Genomic DNA, 26204 nt, shown 5'->3' with positions numbered 1-26204 from the left:
TTGGTGCTTGATAAACATTGTATTGCTAATTGTAATTAGCCATGTATCACATGAATTAAGTATTTGATTTTAAGTTCAGGTTTAAATTTTGTCTTTAAATTGCTAAAGAGAGCAATTTATTGACAGCCTTTGCGAGGAAGGGGCCAATACGAGGAGTGGAGTTGAGTTTCAAAATTTTTTTTTATAAATGAGCCTGCCCTAATAATAGGATGAAATCACGAGTTTATTGTAAACACAATGCCTTAGAAACCTTACAAGTTAAGGGTGCATGTCACATTTACAGTTATAGTCTGTAATGTTACCAGCCTTGAGATTTTTTTTTTAAATTGTGGCATCTGATGTAATGGCCCCAGGTCCTTACCCTAGTTTCTCTCGACGGCCCGGTGAAATGATAGTGTGTGATCTTTACATCAGTTCTGTACTGGAAGTTTGGTATTTCTTGGTGCTGAGTGAGAGAGCGTGCATATAAGTAGGGGTGTCCAAAGCTTCTAAAATAGTAATTGATTTCAAAGACATATCTAAAACATTCACTTGAATGAAATCTGAAATAAGATGCCAAAAGTTATTTTAAGAACATAATGCTGTGAAAGCCTGATAAAGGTGGTGGTTTTGGAAAAAAAAGTGCACAGAAAAAGTAATAATTATTTCATTCAAACATTTATAAATCAGAATTAAGAATAAAATCGTAAAGTAGAAGGTAAAAACGTAGATAAGATGAAGGAAGAATGCGTGTGAAATAAGTTTCGTTTTCGTTAGTTGGTCAGCCTGCGATTTCGCTTTCAAAGAACGCCAGTAGAGAGCAGTTGCATCCCGTGTATTCGATTGTGAAGCAACGTTCACTTGTAAGAATAGTGAAACAAGCAGGTGTGTGCGCGAATGGTGAAGTAATATTTGATTAGTGACTTGGATTATTCCTTACGTCTCGGCGCACCCCGTAAGGTTATTGCATGTATGTCTTAAAACGCTAAAAAAACATGTTTTTACTAAAGGGGCTTTGAGGTTAATTTTTGCATGCATGGCTAAAGTAAGGCCTTATGTAGAGTTATTACTTTTAAGGGCATGTTGAGTGCATGTAATAAATTTTAAGAATACCATCGTGGGGCCAAATCAATTGTGTGGCCAGTCGCGACTAAAACTATGAATGTTCGTGGCTTTAAGATCCGGATGTACTGTTATTGAGAAACATACTTACGTACTAACATGTGTGTGTGTCTCTATGCACCTTACGTTCGTAATTTATTGATCTTTCATCTCGGACACATGGGAACAATTTTGTGGGGAACAAAGAATATTTGGTTATTATTCTTTGGGCGTATCATCTTTGTCCGCAGGAACGGAAGTGTGTACGACAACGCGGGATTTATGGAAGGGAACAGAAAACAAATATTTATTTTCTCATCATATACCTATGCAGTCTGGGAATATGTCAAGGATAGCTGGTGGCAACTGAAAAAATGTTTATTTTTTCCATATATTTCTTCAAAAATGCATTGGATATTATTAATTGGTTTTGGTGTGTGATAGTGTAAACCGTGTGAGATTGGCTACTTGTCATATTTTGGGGTGTCATTGTCAGGCAATGGGCATGAACGCATGAGTACATAAGGACGTTGCAATATCGCAATGTCGCAACTCTCAGGTCTACCTCTTGAAGGACAGAGAAGTGGCAGAGGGGAGCAGTTGCCCCCGCATTGTTCTGCATGTGTGTGGGCAGAAACTACATTTCATCTCCATGCCATATTCCTCCGGAACTCATTGTCATATAAAATTAAGCTAATAAATAATTAAAACTGGTTTAGTAACAGAGCATGTGAGAATTTTGTTTTGGGAAATATCGGTTTTGATGCGAACCAAAAACATTAGGTACCTACTTAAGCAATTGTAAATTTTGGTATGTCGTGATATTTTAGGTTTTAGTTGTAATAATGAAAAAAAATTGCCAAACGTAAATATTATTGATGTCAAGATATTTCTTCAGAAATAATATCTCTCCCCCCCCCCCCCCCCCCACTAATGGCTGCCGAGAGAAACTAAGTTTCCCCTCCCCATTACGTAATGTAAGTTACATCTTTTGAACCCCCGCTGTTTTTTTTGAAGTCTAAAGAATGAACGTTACTGATCGGTGATCGGAGCCTATCACATAAATTGTAGTGTTTGCAGTGCATACTATTAGCTGTAGACTTGTATTTTTCGACAACATACTATCAATGTCAACAAACGCATTTTAAAAAAAATCCCGACCCCCTCATGTTTCCACCGCCGCCTAGGCCACAAAGGTTTTGCCCACCACTTCTCTTACCACCCCCTTCGTTCTCGACGGTATTGCCTGCGCTTGCGAAAACGTCCCTGCATGCCCCCCACAAGGGTGGTCTGGGTGGACCCCTGGGTCCAGGGCCCGGGCGCAGCCCTGTTTATTTTTAAATATTTAACTATTATAATTTTTTTACAAACTAGAAAAAAACGTAGGTATTGAATATTTCATAAATAAAGCTTAGTTTGGACTTATAAAATAGTAGCCATAATGATACCCTGTATTTTCAGGTTAAATAACATTCTAAAAAGAGTGTGGGTAAGAAATAACCATGCGATTATAATGTAGCACGGAGGGGGGGGGGGGGGGGGCCGTAATCGAATGTGGGGGGCCATGCGTTCCTGCCAGTGGCGTAGCCAGGGGGGGTTTTAGGGGTTCAACCCCCCCCCCCCCCCTTAGCATCAAATCTTTAATTAATTTCTTATTCATCACGCAAACAAATTTCATATTAAAATTAATACAATTTTTACCATTACAATATTTAAATTTAAGTACAGAAAACTGCTAAAAAAAGCAATATTTTACACCTTAAAATCCAAATTTTCCCGGGGGAGGACCCCCGGACCCCCCGCTTTAATACGGGAAAGGGGGGGGGGGGGCATGCTTCTTAACACCCCCCATACACAAATCCTGGCTACGCCACTGGTTCCTGCCACGTATTCTGACTTTCGCTTGGTGCGCGACATCTCCGAGAGCCACCGCGACGCAAAGGCGACGCCCCCGTGCGTCAGTTGAGCGAGCAAGCGACGGGTCCGTGACTTGTTTCATTCATGGAGTCGCCGACCTCCGCCATCCTCGGTCGTCGCATCGTACACTCGTCGATTCATGCTCCGTGAGACAGGATGGCTCCTTCTCCCCCGCTTGTCATGTCCACTCTCCTTTCTCTTTCGACTGTTTTCAGCGACGCAGCTGTTCCAGAATGTTATCTTCTCATCTCTCCCTCCCTTCACTTCATTCTCTTCCGAGAAGGCTTCGAACAATGCCCGTTAAAAGTTTCATGCCGTGACTTTCGAAATCTATAGGTAGCTAGCATATGTCGCTATCCACAGTTAAGTACTCTCTTTGTAGTTAATACCCCCGGATACAAATTTCAGGTTAAGTTTGATAGCTGTATGTTGTCTGCTTGAAGCTCATATGGATTGAAATATAAGTTCGTGAGATCTTATTTTGCTGTGAGTAATAATTAAGCTGTAAGAAGCCGTCTCAATATCAACAATTACAGTGATACTCGTATGCCATCCTTAGTGACGTTTACAAAGTAGGTTCTACATCTGGAATTTTTGAGGTTTAATAGCTGTGAAAAAGAGGGGGGGGGGGGGGTGAAATGGGAAAGACGTAAAATACTTATCTGTGATAATTAACCTCAAATATGTACTATGAAATACGAGTATAAATTGCGCCTGTGTACAACCAATGCGAAAACGTAAACAACGCTAAGAAATAGTGGATGTGGTCTCGGATTTAGTTACTTTAATCTTTCCTGCGTATGCTTATGATATTTTTTTTTTTCCAAATCAAGACTCCCTATTAATATGAATCATTCAAAGATCGTAAAAATGCCTTCCTGTGAGCGTGGGCGTGGAGTCGAGCTTTGTTACGTGCCTATGGGAGAAAAGGGCGAATCGCGTGTGTCTGTTACGGTGCAAGTGCAGATAAAGACATTTGATGGGTTCACGTGACCTGTGACGTCAGGCGTTGATGGCGCAGTCGCGTGAAGCGGGAAAAAGTCAAATGCGTAGGCAATCACAGACAAACCAGCTGAGACGACTCACAAGTCGGCACAGCCAATGAACTTGCGTTATTTTCCCGAGTGTACAGGGGTATGTGCAGTCTATCCTGAAGGCCATCGAAACCGCGAATTTTGCAGGTCTCTAGCTCATGCGATATGTAGTGTGGATTGCTTGTTTCGGACTTGTTTCCGAAACTGTTTGTGACAGTGGACACGGTGCGCTCTACACGTGCATAGACTCTCGCGGGCGAGATGCGAGGAGTCGTGCCACGTGTCGTCACGAGCTGCCCTTCCCCCTCCTCCACCCTCGCCGAGCTCGGCGGGCCGGTTCCCACGGCTGTGGCCCGCAGCGCTGCGCTCGGTCGCCCAGCCAGCCTCCCCGCTCCCCTGGGTCCGCCACACCTTCGGCTCCAGGCAAACAGTGGGAAGCCTAATATGTACAACCATTTCCGAACCGTACGTCGCTTCTGAAACTGAGACGACGGAACGCCCACAGCTGTGAACGTTCTCCCGAAGACAAACTTGCAGAGGACGAGTTTCTGCAGGCCGAAGTAACCCTGCCCGAACACGCCCGAATATTCACCTTCGGCCAACCTCGGGTTTATTTATATATATATTTATATTTCTCTGTTTATTTTAATGTACCTATACTAACCTAACTAACCGTCCATAGTGTTTTAAAGGGTTTTTAATGTAGCTAACCTAACCGACCACTTTTAATATTTGAATTCATTTTTCCTGCGCAAAAAATAAAACAGATCCCGAGGTTGGCCGAAGGTGAATTGTTCGGGCAGGGACAGAACTTGATGGACATCTTGGGCTTCTCGGCAAACAGTAGGCAGAAGCCCGGGCACGAGACCTGCAACCATTCACATTGCCCGGAAAACATTACAACCGTCCCTTCCGTCAAAAGCTTGGTAACTCCGTACTTTTGACGAACGGACGGACGACTGAAATTATTATAACCTCAACATGTCTGTCAGGTGTTTTGCTTGCCAACTTTTGTTACGTTAGAAAGTTTTTGAATTTTGTTTAGTTATTTCGACGCTTACTTTGCAGTTATTTAAATTATATATTTTTTAACACATTTTAAAGATTGCGTTTTGAAACAAAAGTAAGTAAGTCTGAAAAGGTTGAAATAAAAATTAAAGTTAAATAAATTGTGTTTTCTGAGTTATATGATTGTAAAACTAATATAATGATATAAGATAAATTTTCTCCGTAATTTTAAGTTTTCGTCACAGTTGGCAGTGTGTGAATTGAAAAATATTAGGACGGACGGACGCAACGGCCTATTGTAATTCCGGATTAATATGTTCTGATTCCCCCCCCCCGCCCCCCTCAACCGTATTCGTAGTGGAGTGCCGTAATCGCGTAGAGACCTGCAAAATTCGCGGTTTCGATGGCCTTCAGGATAGACTGCACATACCCCTGTACACTCGGGCAAATAACGCAAGTTCATTGGCTGCCGACTTGTAAGTCGTCTCAGCTGGTTTGTCTGTGATTCGATCCTTCTTTGGTTGAGGGTTTATAACTGGTTGAGATTCGTCCAGATGAACAGTAAGCCAATAGCAAAATTATCAAAGAGGTATATGTGTTTTAATTCTAGCCTATCACCGAATGAATCCGCGAATTTTGCAGGTCTCTAGTAATCGCAATCGGTTTTAGTTTACCACCAGGCTGCCCTTCAAACAGCTGTATATTTCGTCATCACGCGTCGAGCGTGAGCAGGACTGTGGAGTCGAATACAACCGAGGGAACGGCGGGATGGCATCGAGCAGTCGACGTGAGTCAGCGGCGTGACTCAACAGCTGCTCTGGTAACCCGAGGCGCTCGGCGGAGTGCGTCCAGGCAGGGCGTGTGGTTACTGCCCCCCTCCCCCTCCCGTCAAGACCTCACTCCCAACAACATCCCTCTCCAACCGCTGTCTTTCTCGACCACCCGACTGCCGTCAGCACACGCAACCTCCAGCCTTGCCACCTTCGCCGCTTCCCAACCGTCACTCACTGCTTCCCGGCTTCTGGGTTCGGATCTCGTCCGTGGGAATGATGGCGCGATCTCCAGTTGTTCATAGTCTCTTGAAGATGGGCTGCAACTGGACGTGCCGAAACATCGGGCATACCGGCATATCCACGGACGTGGCTTCGACCCAGAAGCCAAAAAGTAATGGGGAACCACTTTGCCAGCTGTTTGCTTTCAGATATTTTCCTTTTGTTGGTAAGAATGGTAGATTTTTTTTAGGTTTTCGGGCGGTCGGGGGTGGATACACCTCTTATATCACCCCTCCTCCCTTATTCTCTGCTTACGCCAAGGATTACATTATAGGATAGTAGTTCCTAATAATGATGCTTTCCTGACTGAAAGCTAGGGGCAGGTAATTTTCGCGAAAAGATCTGTACGTCTACTAGACTTCAACAAGGTATACCCGCACCAGCGGTTTCTTCCTTGTGATTGGCGGCCGTCTGCGAGAGAAGTCGTCGCCTTGTTGGAACCGAGTCACTCAGGACGCGTTTGATTCCGCACTGACGTAATGTGATTGGTGTTGTGACAATCGACATGTGCCTGAAAGAAACTCGCCCAATCACGGAACACAGACGGTGCTACATTGTTTTGACTTTCAGCTTGTCTCGGAATCGTTTCGCGAAATCTGCATTCCCCTACTGAAAGTTAACACTTTTCAAAAATGTTAAAAGTGTTCCGATTAGCTTTACTGCACGAGTTATTTAATTACGTACTTTTTTTTTTGTGTAAGAAAATTCCTTTACTTCTTCGTTCAGTTTATTTCACTGCAAGCGGAATTAATGGTGTTTCTTCGCTCGCGGGTGTTTATTTGTAGGTGACTTTGTGAATTTAAGTCTTGTGTATTTGTATGTAAGTTTTAGGCAATATTGCAAATCCCAGTTGTTTCCGACTTTTTTTCAGTGTTTTTTTTTTTTTTTTTAACTAAATTTCTGTTGGAAAGTTTGTAACTGTTGGCAACCTTGGGGCTGGGCTTCAAATTACAGGCCCAGTTAATGGCATGCGCAGCTTTGCTCGCCGACCTCGTGTCGAGTGAAGGTAGCAGTTACAAAGGTGGTCCGTTACAGCGAAACCTTCTATTACTCAAATAAGAATCATCCGGGGAAATTTCGCGCACTGCGAAAAAATTTTTATGGCAAGATATGTTGCAAAAACAGTGTACTTGCTCTGCTTCTCTTTTGCTTGTGGAAGACATTTTTATCATCGCGTGGTAATTTCCAGTCGAATTGTGAACGTTCCGTATCATAACAGCTGCTCTTTCATTGGCATAGACCAGTTTTAAACACCCTTGTTTCGCCGATCAAAGCCAGCAAGGAAAGAGACGAAGGCTTCACATTCCCTTTTCTACTATCAGCAACCGATATCAGGGACAAGCGTTCCTTTACATCGCGAGTCTGCTAAGGGCTGCTGAGGTATGAAGCGTTGGGCGTCTGGGTTTGAGGCTATAGTCCGTGCTTATTTAGCCAATTGGGACACATTAGAAGTCACGGAAAACACAAATAACCGTTAACAGGGCCCGCCACGTCGAATCTTTTGTTATTACTCCACTGTCTCATAGCAAAAAGTTAAACGAGAATGTAATATGAGTTTAATAACATTTAGCTACAAAGATAAATTCGATGATATTCGGTAACGTAACGTGTAATGGTTTTATACAATATTCTAGATTAAAAAAAGGTAATCCAGAAACCATCGAGAGCCAGATGGTAAACGATGGTGATGACAGGTTGAGGCTGGGCCCCATCAGTCCCTACTCCCACTGCAAGCATCAACCCTTGTTACCTTCCACAATGTAAACACTTGCCCAGATGGGGCCTAACCTGCATATTAAATTCAAAAACAAAATCAAAGAGACAAAACCTATGCTGAAAAATGTAAGGTGGCAGAACATTGACCAAACACATAAAATTAGTTCCACTGTTTATTGTTTGTCTTTAACAGATCTCATAAATAACCTCCAGTCCAAAAATAGTTATATCTGTGATGACTAGTAAGTCCAAAAAAAATATATAATTTAAACACAATAAATACTATATATAACTTTATAATTTTCTTCTTTGGTGAATGCTGAATATCTCTACCAATATTAAAAAAAAATTATTAAACAACTCTTAAGGAAAGGTCTTTGGAGAGCTAAATCAAGTTATTGAAAACAATATGGCCACCAAACAAGAAAAATGCACAGAAGGTGGTGCAGAAAATGGAACAAGTGCCAAATCCACATTATGAGCACCTAAACAAACATTGCTAACACTTTAAGCTTAAACAGGTGTATCATATCCACAAAAAAAAAAACACAATTCCAACAGATACTACACACACTATCAAAGTTATTATTATCATCAAAAATTCAAACTCTACTGGCCACTTCATAACAGATAATTACAACACTACTCATACTTAGCTCTCCAAAACACCTTTCCTGCTTTCGATCTCTCTCTCTCTCTCTCTCTCTCTCTCTCTCTCTCTCTCTCTCTCTCTCTCTCTCTCTCTCTCTCTCTCTAATGCCTCATGATGTTGGTGGTAATGGTCCTGCTGCTACATGCCTAACTGGTCAAATCCCCGAGCTTATATACCCATTTTCTCTCCCCCCCACCCTTCCCTCCTATTGCCCCCCCCCCCCCCCCCAATTCTCTGGTTTAATAGAGATGATTTTAGAATGTTCTAGAAGGATCTTAACACCAGTTCACATAATCGATATACTAACCGATTTCCGGGATTATTATTCTTCTTGCTAAATCCGGAGTTGGTAACACTGAATTCGATGTTGTGTTGAAATGAAGTTTCCACTTTTGTCTATCGTTTTTTTTTGTGTGAAAGTGCACTGTCTTTGCCGCACACAGCCGTAGCCTATCTATGAGTCGTGATGTCACACGATGTCAGTTTATTTCTACCCGCTAACATGAAAGGTAAGCTTCATGTCCTTAAATGTTTGTGTATAGAATCTCAGTTTAACGTCTCGTGACCATACACGGTCACATCCTCCTCCCATAAAACTTCACTGCAGGAGGGCATCTTCTTCCAGGTGATGAAAAGTCTTGGGATGGCCAGTCTCAAGTCAGATCTTCACCTGTCAGTTTCCATAGGTCTAGAAGCCGAAGTAATCAATGTAAGCGGACGAAAGTACCTGCTGGTGGCCGAGCTGCCATCAGAGCTGATGTTGTAACTGATACTGGAACTGGTGGGTGATGTAGTAGCGGGGGGCCGGCATGCTTCTGCTGTTGGATGCTGAACTGAAGATGGTCTTGAAGAATGAAGTTCTCATGCAGCAGAAGTCGGAGCACATGGTGTCGAGGTAATCCCAGAAAAAGAGGAAGCAAGAGGAGAAAAAAGGAGAGTCCTCCGTAATTCAAACCCTTCCCCAAAAAAAAAAAGAGAGAGAGAACTCCAAGAACACCAATCATCTTGTTAAAAAAAAAACTTATCTTACAACCTACAAACTATATCACAGATCAAAGCTCGACTAGATGACATTTTAAATATTTAATACAAAAAAAAACCATAATTAATAAGCGTATAAATTCTCAAAAGGAGCCTGGTGATTTTAAACATATCATATTTAACAATCATAATATCAACAAGGATCAACAACAGTTATTTAGCTGAAATAAGGTAATTTCTCACATAATAACATTATACTCTAGATAAAAAGTCTTAATCGAGAGAGAGAGATATCACATTACATTTCTAAGAATTAAAGTGTTTCAATTGCCCCACATGAGCTTTGAACCTTTTCATTGGCGTTCCTCCAATACAAATGACACGTCTGTTGTGAATTTAATTATTTTATATGGACCCAACGACAGAGAAGCCAGCTTAGCTGAAAAAATAGTCAATCTTAGAACCAAGAAAATGAGATTCTAATAATACCAAATCTCCCACTTTAAATGAAACATCCGATTTAGTCCTATAATATTTCTCTGCCAACTTTTGGTGGTAGTGAGTTAAATTTTTAACCACATCATTCCAAACATAATCCATCTTTTTATCGTATTATTCCCAAACAAAGGGATGTCACTTTTCCAAATCCGCCATGCAAACGAAGTCACTCATTGCAGGAAAGTTATTTTCGAACCGCTACGTAGAAGAAAAAAAAGGCTAAAGTTTAAAGATTTAAATTGAAAACTCTTTGCGGTATCAATACTGTAATTTTTTTTGTACTTTTACACGGAAAGTCCATAGAAACTAATTTGCCAACGATATAACCTGTAAAACAGTAAGACAGAGCTTTGTACCATTTATAATCTAGTTTCATAGAGCACAATAAATGTAGACAAAACTTTACAATGTTATGCTTTTTTTTTTTTTAAGTTATCTGAAACATTTTTTAAAAAGAAATTTGGAAAGAGAATTTCGGAAATACGTTTTCTTGTTGTATTACATCAAGATAATGTTAAAATTGTACTTTTAAGGATACATAACTGAAAGACGCCATCTTGGTTTCAACCGTTTTTTGTCAACAAATGTTTTATATAGGTAAAACTAATATTAAACATTTTGACTGTTTAAGCAAAGATATTAATTGAATGGAACGCCGAGTGATTAACACTGACCGGCTTCCTCAAATAGTTTCTCTCTGTGAAAAAATAATTCGTGTTTAGCGTTGATTTTTTTTTTTCAGTATGAATACAACTGTAATACTGTCAGTAGATATATATTATTTTATGGTCTTAAAAAACTACAAATAGTATAAAATATTTAATAAAACTTATTCTAATTAATGATGGTACACAATATCTTGAATGTTGACAAGCCGGGTGGTATAAATCTGGCAACAGTGTGAGCTATTTATAGAGACCGGAAAAATTCGCGGATTCATTTCGCGATACGCTAAAATTGAAATCCATATACCGTTAAGCTGCTTTTGTTATTGGTTCACTGTTCATGTGGACGACTCTGAGCCGATGGGAGATACTCAACCAAAGAAGTAATCGTATCACAAGCAAACTAGTTGAGACGACTCACAAGTCAGCAGCCAATGAATAGCAGTTATTTTCCCGAGTATCCTGAAGCATAGGCGTGCGCAGGACTTCAGTAGTGGTGGTGCCAGATTACACAACAGCCCTGTCATTCACAGACCCCGAGCCTAAAGCGGGGGGTCCGGGGGCCCTCCCCCGGAAAAATTTGGATTTGAAAGCGCATAATGGTGCTATTTAAGGTGTTTCCGAACAAAAACTTTAAATACACAGATGTAAAAATTTTAACATTTTTTATGACAAATTATGGCTTTGAACGTTATAATCACCAGGAAAACTACTAAACTATTTACAGTTTTAAGCTTTGTTGAGCCATAAAGTAAATTGCACAAATTGTTTGCACGGAATTCATGCTGGTGGCTTTGAAAAACCGTACTTATATGTTTTCTGAAGACGCCAAATAAATGCTAGAAAAAACATTCTCAAATGTTAAGTTTTAAAATCAACAAATGAAAGGAGTTTTTGTAACATACCTAAAATATTAAATATACACAAATAAGAGTGGGCAAAAGTTTTAACTTTTGGAATACAACAAAAATGTTTTATCGGCAACTGCATATAAGTCATCGAGTAAGCATATCTTTTTAACTAACTAAACTCTCTCTCTTTTTTTTAAAATAAACCCTGGTGGACGGCGGCTATTATTCCGTGCGCCTGCCGAGTGGAGTGAACAGTGGACACCGAGCGCGCATTCTATGTAATTCGAGGAGAACTAGGAGAAGTATTTACATTTTAGAAGTTTCGTAGCCGCGGCCCGCGTGTACAACACAAGTAATTGCACCTGGCTTGTTTCCGTGTGTATAGTTGGTTCGATTGATAATTGATATACTGATAGTGTTATGAGCACATATCTGTAACTCGACACGATTGGAAAACGTATTTTTTTTTTTTGGAAATAATACGATTTTTTGTAAGTATGTATTATTTGTGCTTGTAAAAAACAAATAACTTTAACCCTAATGGTGGTGCCAAGGCACCTATGGCACCTACCGTGCGCACGCCTATGCCTGAAGGTCATCGAAACAGCTTATTTTTCCAGTCCCTAGCCATTTACTCTGTGGTGCAAACTAATGGAGTAATCGTGTGACAGAATACATAGCGTTGCGTGGGCCGTTGACGCTCGCGACGGCCTGCTATCGCGTGACCTTGGGCGCAGTCGCTCCGGAAAGGGGGGTGGGGTGGTGGGGAGGGGTGGTGACCCTCGCGGCGCGCGGTCAATGTCGGGCCGTCGCGTGACCTCCCCGCACGCACGCCACTGGCGCGCCTCGGCCGTGACACACGAGGCCGGCGTTACTTTCAACCTCGTTTGTCCCGCAAGCCAACTAGACACCTGCACGAGTTTTAATAAATCAACTAACCAAATATTAGGGACTGGAAAAATTCGCGGTTTCGATTACCTTCAGGATAGACTACGCAGTCCCCAGTATATACTCGGGACAATAAACGCCTGTTCATTGGCTTCTGACTTGTGAGTCGTCTCAACTAGTTTGCTTGTGATACGATACTTCTTTGGTTTGAGTGTTTCCCATTGGCCCAGAGTCGTCCTGATGAGCAGTGAACCAATAACAAAAGCAGCTTAAAGGTACATGTATTTGTATTTTAGCGTATCGCGAAATGAATCCGCGAATTTTTCCGGTCTCTACCAAATATTAATTATTAATTATTTTGACTATATTGGACGACTTTCAGATAAAACAAACCTACAAAGTTTGTTTATACCACGGTCATAAATTAAATATATTAAAAGAGTTAAAAGCGTATTATTTTAAGGTAAAATGAAAAAAAAAATGTAATGTTTCTTATGATAATAAATTAAAAGCAGAGTAGATACTTGCTAGAATTTTCGTAAATGTTTATTTTATTCCAAATCTCACCTGATGTTATTTAACTGTTTAAACGTATATTAGTTTCTGTAAAGAATAGTTTAATTTTGTGAGAAATATTAAAATGAAAAAGTAAAAACAAATCTGAGCGGGTATCGAACCCGAGTCTTTAGATTTGTAGCCCATGCGTTTTACTACTACTTTTTTTTTATTTTTTATTAAAAAGATTGATGGCACACTGGCAAGTTTGGACAGTCACCAGTGTGCAACAATCTCCCCCCCCCCCCCCCCCCTTAATGTTGTAGTTGTAAGTCACCCCGAGTCATGGAAGAATGGTAGTGTTCGTTGAAGGTTGTTATTAAGACAATACAAAATACAGCCATGTCTTACCCGGGATTCGAACCCGGAGCCCCCGCACCGTAGCCCGGTGGGCCGTCGACTGCGCTACGGAGGCCGACTACACCACGTCGCTGATCAACAATTTGAGAAACAGTATGTGTTAAATAGTGTCTTTGTTAGATTAAAACTTTAACTGACAATTGCGGCAAAGTTTTAAGTTATTGTTATGTATTGAAACCTTACAAAGCTAACCTTTACCGGACGTTTAAAACGAGATTTTTTTTTAATATACGTACTTTTATATGAAACTCCCTATTAATCTAGTGTACTGAAGGGGACACCTACTACTAGCGCCGTTAGTTCGCAGGCCGCCGCGAGCTTCATTGATCAAACGGAGAATGAAGGTAAGTTGCCAGAGCTATCTATATGACAGTCGACGTAGTTGTTCCGGCAGTGAATTCTACGGGCTGGTGTAGAAACTTCATATGATTCGCGCTCAGAAGTTTATTTTAATCACATATTGCGTATATTTATCACGCTCGGGATTATTTTAAAGAACTCAGGGTTAAATTTCGTGTCCGAGTTTTGTTTTATTATTGAATTTGTAACATGAAAATATATGAGTTAGCTGTTTCCCGAAGTTATATGTTACACATCACTGGCGTAATATAAAAACATTCGCTCACAATGATTTTATTTTTAATATTGCTACATATTTGCTTCCCAAATCAACTGCCAGAAATAAACACGTGTTAATAACTAGAATACACTCTTGGAATAACATCATGTCAGTGTTAAGAAGACTGCTAGTGCCCGCTCTACCACTCTGGTTCTGGGGTAGAGCGCCTGCCTTGTGACTTGTAGGACCCGGGTTCGCGCCCCGGCTCCTCCAAGGCGGATTGCCCAGATAAAATGGTGGCATTTTCTCTGGTAGGAATACAATCCCTTGTAACAAGTCAGGCTACCAAAGAAACGGTGGGTGGAACAGAAAAAAACCTTCCAGGTGGCTTCCAAATGGGGAGCCCGTTTCTTTTCTTGGGCTCCCCATGCGGTGGCCATTCCGGGGGTTTCTCCGGGGGAACGGAGTTTTGAAAAAATATTTGATATCATCACAGTTTATTTCTTTTTTATTCAAGACACAAAACTAAAATTTATTAATATAATTTCTAATTGTAAATATATGTGTATATATTGTTACGATTTACAGGGTTCGTAAAGCCCAATTAAAGATTTTAATACACACACAGTTTTATTTATTGCCACTATTTACATTACTAGCAAATAATCTAAAAATACCAATTAATCAATTGTACTTAAAAATTTTGCTTCTCTAGTCACTCGTTTTTACACACCACACACCACCTCTGGCGCAACTCTCGCCGCAGCACCCCTCGTGGTCCTCCGTCGCCGCACTAAATAAAAAACCGTTCGAAAACTATTTTAAAACCATAATTTAACATTATGCATTAATAAAATACGTATTTAAAATACATTTTTGCATGGTTTATTTTATGCTGGTTGTTGATATTATTACATTACATAGTGGCGGTTATCCGAGAAAAAAATAAGGAAAGAGTTTCAACCTGGGAGTGAAATCTCTCTGTACTTCTATACTCCTTGGCGCGGACTGTACCGGCTGGGGGCACGCGACGTGTGAATAATTGAGCGGTGACTCGCGAGGGATAGCGCACCCTCCCTCGTCGCTGCACCGCGTGCGTGTGTGGCCAGCTGCGCTACGGCCCGGAAGATTTACGAGACGTTAACGGCAGCTCCCCTAGGAAATGCGTTTTACTTGGATAAGTTTTGTTAATGATGGCTATTGCTTGGTTCTAAATTTTAAGTATTTTTTTTTTAGTTTATTTTAGTTAATTTGTTCTGCACGTAAGCGCCGATTAAAAAAAAAAAAGTGTAGTTAATTTTAGATAAAGTTGGCAGCCTGGTTTTTATTTCGTTAAGTTTTTAGTTCAATTTGTTTTAAGATTTTTTTTTGATTTTAGTATAAAATATATTTCACGTGGGGCCTAAAATACGTGGCCGAGTATGAACTTGCAAGTCTCCGCCGCCAGGCGAGGCAGGAGAGGGGGGTGCAGAGTGACGTAATGACGAGTACGACGAGGCATTCGCCAGCACCCAGCTGATTGGTGCGGACATATGTATGTGTGTACGCTGGCCGCAAGGGCCAGGCTATAAACTTTAAAAACTTCACGTAAAAGTAACGCATTCGAAACTGCACGAGGTCGAGAGTAATTTCGGACGGGGACTCGGTAAGCGTATGTCGTGACGAACAAGGGGGCAAGTCTTCAAGTAGCTGCTCGGTGGATCGCACTGGGTTCAGGAGACCTGGTGTTCGCAGCGACGTCTTCCATGAATGAACCCTAAGCCCTTGCATTCCCGTGGGCGGAGTCAGCTGATATATGTAGAGACCTGAAAAATTCGCGGGTTCATTTCGTGTTATGCTAAAATTCAAATAATTATACCTTAGTGCTGCTTCTGTCATTGGTTCACTGTTAATCTGGAGGACTGAGGGCCAATTAGAGGACCCTCACTCATAGAAGTGTCGAATCACAGGCCACCCAGTCGAGACGACTCACAAGTCAGCAGCCAATGAACAGGTGGCATTTGCCCGAGTGTGTAGAGGATATTGGAGTTTATCCTGAAGGTCAATGAACCCGCGAATTTTTCCGGTCTCTAGCTATATATTACGAGGCATCCCAGTTGACTGTACGAGTGTCGCGACTTCACGCCAGTTGGTCGCGCCAAGGGACCGCCCGAAAACTTTAATTAAACTATATCGAAAGTGAAGTTCATGGCCAGAACTACTTTTACGCTGTACTACTTTCTTTCCAATATTTCTCGCTCATATTTGCAAATACGAAGATGGGCCTGAGAGCCTTTCAAATGTATTTTTTTAATTCTCAGCAACTTTAGTTTGAAACTTTTTTCGATTAAACGCTTAAATTTTGAGAAAATCTGATTCAAAATTGTTTTTAACCATTTTCTCCACAAACTTCATGTCCGATTGCAACAACATTTGCACCAATCGATTCAGCGTCATCGAATTACCATGATATCAAGTTTTCAGGTCTGCTGGTAAAAAGTGCTTATTTTTCCTCTTGTTGACTGGCCAATTGAGGTTAAAGAAGAAAACATGCCCCCTAAATGAAAATATGCGGTACCGCTGTGCGCGGACTATTAGTAGACTCGGGGCGAATCATTTTAAACAAGTGAACAAACATACACGCGGATAACGATTTTTTTTATTCTATTTAAAATATGGTAACATTTCCTTTACTTTAAGTCAAGCATATTAATTATATAGAAAGATGTGTGCGTGGAAAACCGTTCTACGGCTGGGACGCGCATTTTAACATGTATGTGACGCAAGAATTAATAATCTGAATCTGAAAATTAATCGGCAACACCGAATCCACGAAAGCAGGAATCACTTTTACAAACAATTTATATTATAAATAAAGACTACTCTTTAATTTTTACAGTATCACCACGGGGTGAAAATGGAAAGGTGTTAAAAGTGTGAGTTTAGATTTATTAAGTCTATGCATGTATATGAAACTACTAATGTGTTGGAATTCCTAAAAAAAAAATATCAGTTGATCCATATGTTATCATAATTATGTTCATAACTAGCACTTTGATCCGATATTTGTTTTTAAGTTTTCATCATTACTATTCAGAAGTTTAACTCTTTAGTGAGCGGTACAAAGGGCGCAAATATTATACTTTGAGAGCTTTGCACCGTCCACGAAAAGAATTGTCTTCATCAAAAATTTCGATATTTTCTCTGACGTACTACGTGTACATATACATACAATTACAAACATTATTCTGCTTTAAGTCTCGCTTCGTTAGAGGTAGTTGCATGGTTTTTTTCATTTTAATTATATGTTTATGTGTAAAAGTAAGAAATTACTTAATGATTCAACATTTTAATTATATGTTTATGTGTAAAAGTAAGAAATTACTTAATGATTCAACATTTTAATTATATGTTTATGTGTAAAAGTAAGAATTTTCTTAATGACTCAAATAAATATACTTAATTTTTAAACATATATATGTACTTATTTGTACTTAAGTTTCCTGCCATCTAGCGGCCACTAAGGAACTTGGTTAACCCCACTTGTGTTCAGTTATACCAATATTGACATTAAACAAAATTATTTTCCTTAATACAATTTTTTTCATGGTTATAAAATTTATGTTAGTACAACCATTGAATATATGTTTCTCTGTGTATGCATAGTGGTTTTTAAAAGTTAAAAGTAACTGTGCTACATTAATTTTTAGTAACTGTGAAAAATCTTTGACTAAGAGAAAAGTATTTTTTTTTATTGTTAATGTTGGTGTACCTAAACTTAAATAGGTTTCCCAGGTTCTCTAGTACCCGCTAGCCGGTAGATGGCAGGTAACTAAAGCACGATTAGGTGCATAAATGTTTATAAATAAAGTTTTTTTCCTGAGAGTATTTCAGTAAATTCTTACTTTCAAGCCTAATGAATGCTATATTGAAAGTGAAGTGCTCAGCAATTTTTTAAAGACGCGGACATGATGTGCATAGAAGGCTACAATGTTCTTTTTTTTAAATTATAAACACGATGTTTTCCTTATGATAAACATTCGCACAGTGAAAGAAAATAACACTCACGATATAATTTTTTTAAAAAAGAATTCTAAGTTCAATCTCGTGTCCGAGTTTCGTATTATAAGTTTATTTGCAACATGAGAACACATGAATTTCCGAGTGCTGAAGTGCTGAAGGACTTTTTTTTTTTTAATTCTAACAAGTTTTAAAACTAAACTCCACAACCAAATTTTTGACCCACTTAGTGGGACAGTTTAGGTGTAACTTTTAACGGGTTATGAAATCCTGATTGACGTGTATTAGCGTACCGGGATAGCTGGTACGGAAAGTGAAAGTTGTCGTGCTTTGCACCGCATGTCCGGTACGTGTGGCAACACCGCGGGGAGGCGCGCCGGTTGTTCCGGCCGGACTCAGCCGCCGTGGGGATGGGGAGGGGGCTGGGGGCAGTCTGACCGCTCACTTCCTGTGTCGCTGCACCGCCGCGAGGGGTCAAGGGTAGCCCGGCCCTGCCCATGACCTTGCCTCTCTCCCGCGGGCAGGACCACGGAACAAGGAGGGAAATAAAACAAGTGCGACTCTTTTAGAGCCCGTCTACAATAGTCCGAACCTGTGCGTGGTCCGTGTCCTTATCCGAATGTGAGTGACGTCACATTGTCCCACCGAAAACTGCCCTGTCCACAATTGCGATGTCCGATGTCCGAATGTATTGATTTCTAAAGTTGTTACCAGAGCGCACTAAATGTGCCAAACCAAATGTTTTTTTGTTTATTGTTTTGATGCTTTTGTAGTTTGAGATTGAACTTATGAAAGTCGTGGGAATTCAATATTATATATTTATTCAATGAGGCAAAGTGGCTCTTCTTGACTTAAAAAACACCTTCCATTTCCTTCAATAACAAAAACAAACACCACGTTTTCAAACGGGAACCGGAAATTCAAATATCGTGAGTGTTCTGTTCTTTTTCTGTGTCCGAAGTACACAGGTTGGGACAAAAAGTTAAAATTGACGAATGTCTTCGGACCAGGTAGGTTCGGACCTTCGCCCACTTGACGCATAACGTCAGAGGGTCACGTGGACCAATCAGTGACGAGTGTCCTTCGGACATAGTTTAGGACATTGCTATTGTAGACGGGCCTTTACAGTGGAAACTGAAACCATGTTTCACGCGACATGTGTCGCTATCTGTTGGGCGGGCCCATAACTACCAGAAAATAAAAAAAATCGGAATAGAGGTTCTCATACAAAGTTTTTTTTTTAGTTAATACGTGTTTTTGGTTATATTAAGTTATCTCCTTGGCGGCGCAAAACTAATAATTTAATCGATGCGAAAATACTCAATGCTGTTTTGTAATAAACCGTCATGTAATAAATAAAAGATTAGGAGGTGCAAAACAAAATGATTGGCTACCTAAATAACGAAAGTGGCTGAAGTGGTGTGATTGTGCGGTGGACTCTGAAGCGAGGACTCGGGTGTGCTCCCCGCGACACCGGCCGGACGCCGTGGTCGAAGAAGGCGCCCGGGAAGACCTCGCAGTGACGGGACCTTGTTGCAGACGGCGGGCATGCGGCGCGTGAGGAACCTCTGCGTGCTGGCGCACGTGGACGCGGGCAAGACCACGACGACGGAGCGCATGCTGTACTACGCGGGGGCGACGCGCGCCATGGGCGAGGTGCACCGCGGCAACACCGTCACGGACCACCTGGAGCAGGAGCGCCGGCGCGGCATCACCATCGCCTCGGCGGCCGTCACGCTGGCGTGGCGCGGCCACCGCCTCAACCTGCTCGACACGCCCGGTCACGTCGACTTCACGGCCGAGGTGGGCCAGGCGCTGGCCGCCGCCGACGGCGTGGTCGTCGTGCTGGACGGCTCGGCGGGCGTCGAGGCGCAGACGGTCACCGTGTGGCGCCAGGCGGCCGCGCGCGCGCTCCCGCGCCTCGTCTACGTCAACAAGATGGACCGCCGCGACGCCGACCTGGCCGCCAGCGTCCACTCCCTGCAGGCCAGGTTAGACCTGCCGGCGCTGCAGCTGCAGCGGCCCGTGCTGGACGGCGGCCTCAAGGCCATCGTGGACCTGGTGGCCCTGGAGAAGCTCGCCTGGGACCCGGACACGCAGGGCAAGAGGTACTCGGCCGAGAAGCTGTGTCCCCGCGAGCACGGCGGCCTGTGGGAAGACGCCCTGCGCGCCAGGGCCGCCCTGGTGGACGCGCTGGCTGACGCCGACGACGACCTGGCGGAGCTCGTGATCCGGGAGGAGAGCGTGGACGGCGTGCCCGCGGAGGCGATCGTCCAGGCGACGAGGAGGGTCACCGGGAAGTGCGCGGGAGTCCCGGTGCTCTGCGGCAGCTCGTACAAGAACATCGGCGTGCAGCCCCTGCTTGACGCCGTGGTGCGCTACCTGCCCTCGCCCGACGAGAGGAACACGGAGCTGCAGCGGGCGTTCGGCGACCAGCTGTGCGCGCGCGCCTTCAAGGTGGCGCACGACGACCAGAGGAGGGCGGTCACGTACCTGCGGCTGTTCTCCGGGCGGCTCACCAAGGGGCGGCGGCTGTACAACGTGAGCCAGGACAACTCGGAGGTGGCGGGGAAGGTGATGGAGCCGCACGCGGACAGCGGCGAGGAGGTGGACTGCGTGGAGGCGGGCGGCATCGCGGCGGTGGCGGGGCTGCGGTGGGCGGCGACGGGCGACCTGCTGGCCGCCAGCGCCGCCGCCGCCGCCGCCGCCAGGAGCGCCCTGCAGAGCGACCTGGGCGAGGAGGCGGCGCGGCGCCTGCTCGCCAACCCGTGGAGCGCGCCGGCGCCGGTGTTCTTCTGCGCGGTGGAGCCCGAGTCGCAGGCGCAGCAGGCGGCGCTGGAGCGAGCCTTGGAGCAGCTGCGGCGCGAGGACCCCAGCCTGCGGGTGCGCGCGGACCAGGACACGGGCCAGACCGTGCTGGGCGGCATGGGCGAGCTGCACCTGGAGGTGGTGCGCGGCCGCCTGCAGTCGGAGCACGGCCTGCAAGTGGAGCTGGGCGCGCTGCAGATCGCCTACAAGGAGGCGCTGGCCGGCGAGGCGCGCGACACGCTGGCCGTGAGGCAGCGCATCGCCGCGGGCACGCACGCCGTCACGCTGGAGCTGTCCGTGCGGCCCCTGGAGCAGGGCGAGGGGGAGGGGGAGCTGGTGCGGCTGGACCGCGGGCCCGACAGCGCGGCCAACACGGCGGCGGTGCGCCCCCGCAGCCTGGCGGCGGTGCGGCGCGGCGTGGAGGCGGCGCTGGCGCGCGGCCCGCGGCTCGGCTGCCCCGTGGCCGCCGCCGCCGTCACGCTGCACTGGTTCGAGGCGACGCGCGGCACGGCGGACACGGTGGTGACGGCGGCGGCGGCGCGGCTGGCGGGGCGGCTGCTGCGCGAGGCGGGCACGCGGCTGCTGGAGCCCGTCATGCTGCTGGAGGCGGCGCTGCCGGCGGAGGACGAGGCGGGCGCGCGCGCCGTCATGGCGGACCTGGGGCGGCGGCGCGCGCGGGTGCAGGGCGCGGCGGCGGCGAGGGGCGGCGCGCGGGTCGTCTCGGCGCTGGTGCCGCTGGCCGAGCTGCTGGGCTACTCGCGCGACCTCCGCACCTTCACGTCGGGCGCCGCCTCCTTCACGCTGCAGCTGCACGGCTACGAGCGCATGGCGGCCCACGACGAGGCGCGCGCTGTCAAGGCCGTCACGGGGCTGGACGAGGCGTGACGCCTCCCGCGCTGTTCTTCTGGCAGTTCCTCCGGCTTGTCGCACGGCGCTCACTGCGTACAAATAACCTGAAACTACCGCGGGAGCTATTCAATGTTATTTAATTTCCATAACTCAGTAGAAAACAATTTTTTTTTGTTAGTTCGTAGGGTTGGTTAGCTCTGCATGTTAAACTGCAGTGGAGTTTTTACGCATCCCGTGTTTATTCTTAACATCAAATAACATGCCAAAGTAAGTTAGATACTTCAGTATAACAAGAATCTAGTCAAGTAGGCTGTCTTGCAGAAACGTTTCGACAACCCTTTATTACAAATCGCAATTATTAATGGTGATGTTTGATTTTGATTTTGTGTTTGTTTGCCGTAGAATGTAAGTAGTTCCGATTTTGTGAGATTATTTACATTAATCCTCACATCCCGACTTTGTTATTCTTGGCCATGTTGTTGTGTATGTAGTTACAGTGCAAAGTTTCGTTAAAATAAAGTTTATTGGATACTGTTTAGAATTGATTTTTTATTTTTATTTCTGTGGTGTTGTGATTACAGGTTATAGCTTAAAACCTGAGGGGATTTGAACTGCCACAAAATAAAGTGTTTAATTTCGATAGTCGAAATTCATTATTTTGTAACTTGTCTAATGTGAAACGCCAGTAGAAAGAAGTGTTAAAAAAAACCTTCTTTGCGTTTTAGGTTATCACCAGACACGTTAACCATCTCAAAAATTCTAGAAAAATATGTTAAAAACAATTGTCAATTTTTAGATAATAACATAATACTCTCTGTAACTCAATATGGCTTTAGAAAAGTTTTTAACTACAAATGATGCTTTAAGCAAAATAATAAACTTTCTTCTCTAAGCCATAGAACAAGATAAAAAAAAAGTGTTTGTGTAATGTTGGATCTTGCTAAGGAGTTTGATACAGTATCACATAAATACTTCTAAGATAAATTGGATAAAGTAGGAAAAAGAGGTTTCGCAATCACTTGGTTTAAAAGTTATTTGAATGGTAAGTCTCAGAGTGTACAAGTAAATAATAAATTATGGAAACTCTCTAAATATAAATATAGCGGTCCCACAGGACCAATTTTGTTTCTGATATATATTCTATAATATAAAATTTATATAACATCGACATAGAGGAGCAGTTAGTTTATTTTGCAGATGATACTGCAATTTTATTTTCTTCTGAAAATTCTTCAATATATTATTTTCTCTGCCAACATTTTTGGTCAGCCTATCGAACATTAACCTAAATTTCATGTATGTAATGAAATAAACGTTAACTGTGATACACGTAGTCATAAAAAGAGTACAGAACATAAACTACTTAGATATAGTGCTCGACTCTTATCTGAAATGGGACAAATATGTTTCATATATTTCAAACAAAATTCAAAAAATGGTGTATCAAATTTTTAAACTAAGTTCTATTTTGCTATTTTTCAGTCTTTTCTTCAATATGGCATTCTGGCTTGTAGAGGAATGAGCAAAACGCCAATTAAACCACTTATTACAATTCAAAAACTTATTTTACGAGTCATTTAAAAAACCATACATACCCATTCAAGGAACTTTTTAAACTTTTAAGTCTCTTTGATATTGAAAGATCGTATATTAGAACTGCAATAACGAGTATGTATCGAAGGAAAAAATCAGTTAAATGATGTAGATCATAATTATGCTACACGGCATAGTCAGAACATAAATTTACCAATTTCTTACTTCATAAACACTTAAAATTTTCAAATTAATAATTTAATTGATGAAGAGATTTCTGTAATAATTAGTGACGGTTTTATTATTGTATTAATTTGTGTACTTCTTTTCTTTTTTGTCTTTTTATATATCTATAGAATTATTGAAACATGTTTATACTTATTTAATTGCTCTTTTATCTTTAAATTTTATGAAAACTTATGTAAGATTTCTTAAATTATTTTTATTTATTTAATTGTAATTTGTTCCGATTTTTAATTTCGTTAATGTTAACGTTTACGTTTTGCCTCGAAGTGTGTGGTATTTTACCGACAGCCAAGTGCTGCGATCTCGATTGTGTTTCGCGTGGTGAGTGCGAGATGGCAGCAGTGTCGGGTGGTCGAGCACCCAAGTAGTGACCAAAGTGTATTTATTGTCCGATAGGTTGCGTTGTTATTTAATCGGGTTCGAAAGAATTTACCTTACATTGGTGCGCATTCCGTAGTAAGAAAAAAACCATGCTTTCGTCAACATCGTTGGTCCTTTGGACAAATTAATTTTTGCATTTAATGTTCAGTTTTTTTTTACTTTTACTTAATGATTATTTACTGCATTTATTTTCAAAAAAAGAATTCACACATGGCCCCAAGCAGTCACTGAACCCTCGCGCCGCGGGAAGCCCGAGATGTACATCAAGTTCTGTCCCTGCCCGAACACGCCCGAATATTCACCTTCGGCCAACCTCGGGTTTATTTATATATATTTATATTTCTCTGTTTATTTTAATGTAGCTATACTAACCTAACTAACCGTCCACAGTGTTTTAAAGTGTTTTAATGTAGCTAACCTAACCGACCACTTTTAACTATTTGAATTCATTTTTCCTGCGCAAAAATAAAACAAATCCCGAGGTTGGCCGAAGGTGAACATTCGGGCGTGTTCGGGCAGGGACAGAACTTGATGTACATCTTAGGCTTCTCCTATGTGCCCCCGGAGATGCTGTGTGTGGTGATGCCAGAATCAGAGCTTCCACTAATCACTGGGTGTTTGTTACATTTATCAAAACTGTGTCAGAGTTAATGTAAAAAACACCGAGTCATTTGTGGAAGCTCTGCTTCTGGAATTACGTCACGCAAATCCTCCGGGGGCACATTTTTAAAAGACTTAGTTGGTATTTCGAGTAAAATTAAGTCGTATGTGGATTTTTTTTTTGAGAGCCCCGGAGTTTACGCTTTCAAACAGCTGCACGTCTTGTCTTGGTGTGTGATTGGCCGGTGTTTCCTCTGTCTAGCCAAGATAAGCCTAAGATGTACATCAAGTTCTGTCCCTGCCCGGACACGCCCGAATATTCTCCTTCGGCCAACCTCGGGATTTGTTTTATTTTTGCGCAGGAAAAATGAATTCAAATATTAAAAGTGGTCGGTTAGGTTAGCTACATTAAAACACTTAAAAACACTATGGACGGTTAGTTAGGTTAGTATAGCTACATTAAAATAAACAGAGAAATATAAATATATATAAATAAACCCGAGGTTGGCCGAAGGTGAATATTCGGGCGTGTTCGGGCAGGGACAGAACTTGTACATCTTAGGCTTCCCGTCTAGCCAAAGGGCGAACAGTAACGTAACCAGAGGTGAGATTCATGGGGTCCGAACCCCTCCCTTCCAAGATCGAAAACAAACTCAGAGAAGACAGAATGAGATGATCATAGCACTACACGAGGAGAGAGATTATTTCAGAAGGATCATTGCTATCCCTAGTGGGCTACAATAATGTACGATTTCCTCCCGAATATGGCCCCACATGCCTCATTCACACAAGTCACAGGAATTTTGTTTCCAAGTAGTTTGCATTTAATGCCAGTTTGCAACGTGTTACTGCAAGCTTGCATTTCATTGATATGTGTATTTAATGTATTTCATGGCTGGTTTTAACGAAATCATGAAACAATGGTCATAAGGAGAAAATATTTAAAACAATTATTTTAAAAAACCAAAAATAAAAAAAAATGTTAAAGTTAATATTTTCTCATGCAAAATCATTACTTGTATTTCCATGTGTAAACGTTGGAGTTCTAAAAGTCTGCTATCCCCAGAAATTGTAGCGTGACAATAGACTAACTTTTCTTTCAAGAATCAATCATAAAGAAAACTTGCTCATAAAACTGAAATAGTGATAACACTGGAGGTGGCCCCTCCTTACTTCCCGGGGGTTGGCATCCTTTGTGGCCGAGTCGAAGAGGAAGATGGCGTCAGACACCAGCGGTAGTCGCTGGACATTATCTTTGAAAGATTTGTGCAATGGGAGTGCATGACTTGATGTAAGCTTTCGGACATACGCCATTGCTAAGCACATGTATGTCTGTAGAAGACCCAAAAGACAAAAAACACAAATTAAGCAAAAAAAAAAAGATGCTGTCAACAGAATATATACACCACATAATATTTCATAACAGGAATATGGTCAAAAAACAAAGAAAAACAAAGAAAAATGGACTAAGAGAACGAAAAAAAAAAAACCCCCACAAATGATGACCACAAAAATATTGAACCCAAAAAAATATTAGGTATTATAAGTATTATGTGATGTTTATATCTTGTTGACAACAGCAATTTTTTTGCTTAATTTTGTGTTTTTGTCTTTTGGGTAATTTTTTTAGTTTTCTTCTACAGACGTACATGTGCTTAGCAATGGCGTATGTCCAAAAGCTTACATCAAGTCAGTCACTGGACAGTTGAACGCTCCGCTCCCGGAGTGTGAGTGGCACTGTGTAGTCCAGCCAGGCGCGGGCGGTCAGATCCGCCGCGGGCAGCTTCGCACGTGTGTCCCCCTCCACCCACCCAGCCGCGCTGTGACGTCACCTCGCGCGGGCGGCGCCCGCCACGCCCCTCGCTTTGTCCGCTGGTCGCCGCTCGACGTCAGGCAGACGGGAGAACCCCGCCATTGTCATCTGAATGGGCCGACAACTACTTGGACGTGTTCGGATAAACAAACTTGCGAC

At 42.7% G+C, this 26204-nt stretch overlaps 1 protein-coding gene across 4 annotated transcripts; it reads left to right on the top strand.

The window, feature by feature from the left end:
- Positions 1-400: 400 nt before the first annotated feature.
- Positions 401-22146, top strand: LOC134537481 (ribosome-releasing factor 2, mitochondrial). Of its 4 annotated transcripts, none has more exons than XM_063377960.1 (2): positions 401-864; positions 19355-22146. In XM_063377960.1, the coding sequence occupies exon 2, from the start codon at positions 19364-19366 to the stop codon at positions 21506-21508; it is 2145 nt and encodes a 714-aa protein (XP_063234030.1). In that variant the 5' UTR covers positions 401-864; positions 19355-19363; the 3' UTR covers positions 21509-22146. The 4 variants fall into 4 exon arrangements, with proteins under 4 accessions (XP_063234030.1, XP_063234027.1, XP_063234028.1 ...); XM_063377957.1 differs by having other exon boundaries at positions 401-934; XM_063377958.1 differs by having other exon boundaries at positions 401-939.
- Positions 22147-26204: the final 4058 nt, after the last annotated feature.

This window comes from Bacillus rossius, chromosome 12, assembly GCF_032445375.1.
Source record: "Bacillus rossius redtenbacheri isolate Brsri chromosome 12, Brsri_v3, whole genome shotgun sequence".
NCBI classification, from domain to species: Eukaryota; Metazoa; Arthropoda; class Insecta; order Phasmatodea; family Bacillidae; genus Bacillus; species Bacillus rossius.
The sequence above is the reverse complement of the archived record's forward strand: the minus strand, read 5'-3'. Positions and strand labels throughout refer to the sequence as shown.

What these genes read in the sequence shown, in the direction of transcription:
- LOC134537481 (XM_063377960.1), top strand. Translation starts at nt 19,364, where the DNA reads ATGCGGCGCGTGAGGAACCTCTGCGTGCTGGCGCACGTGGACGCGGGC.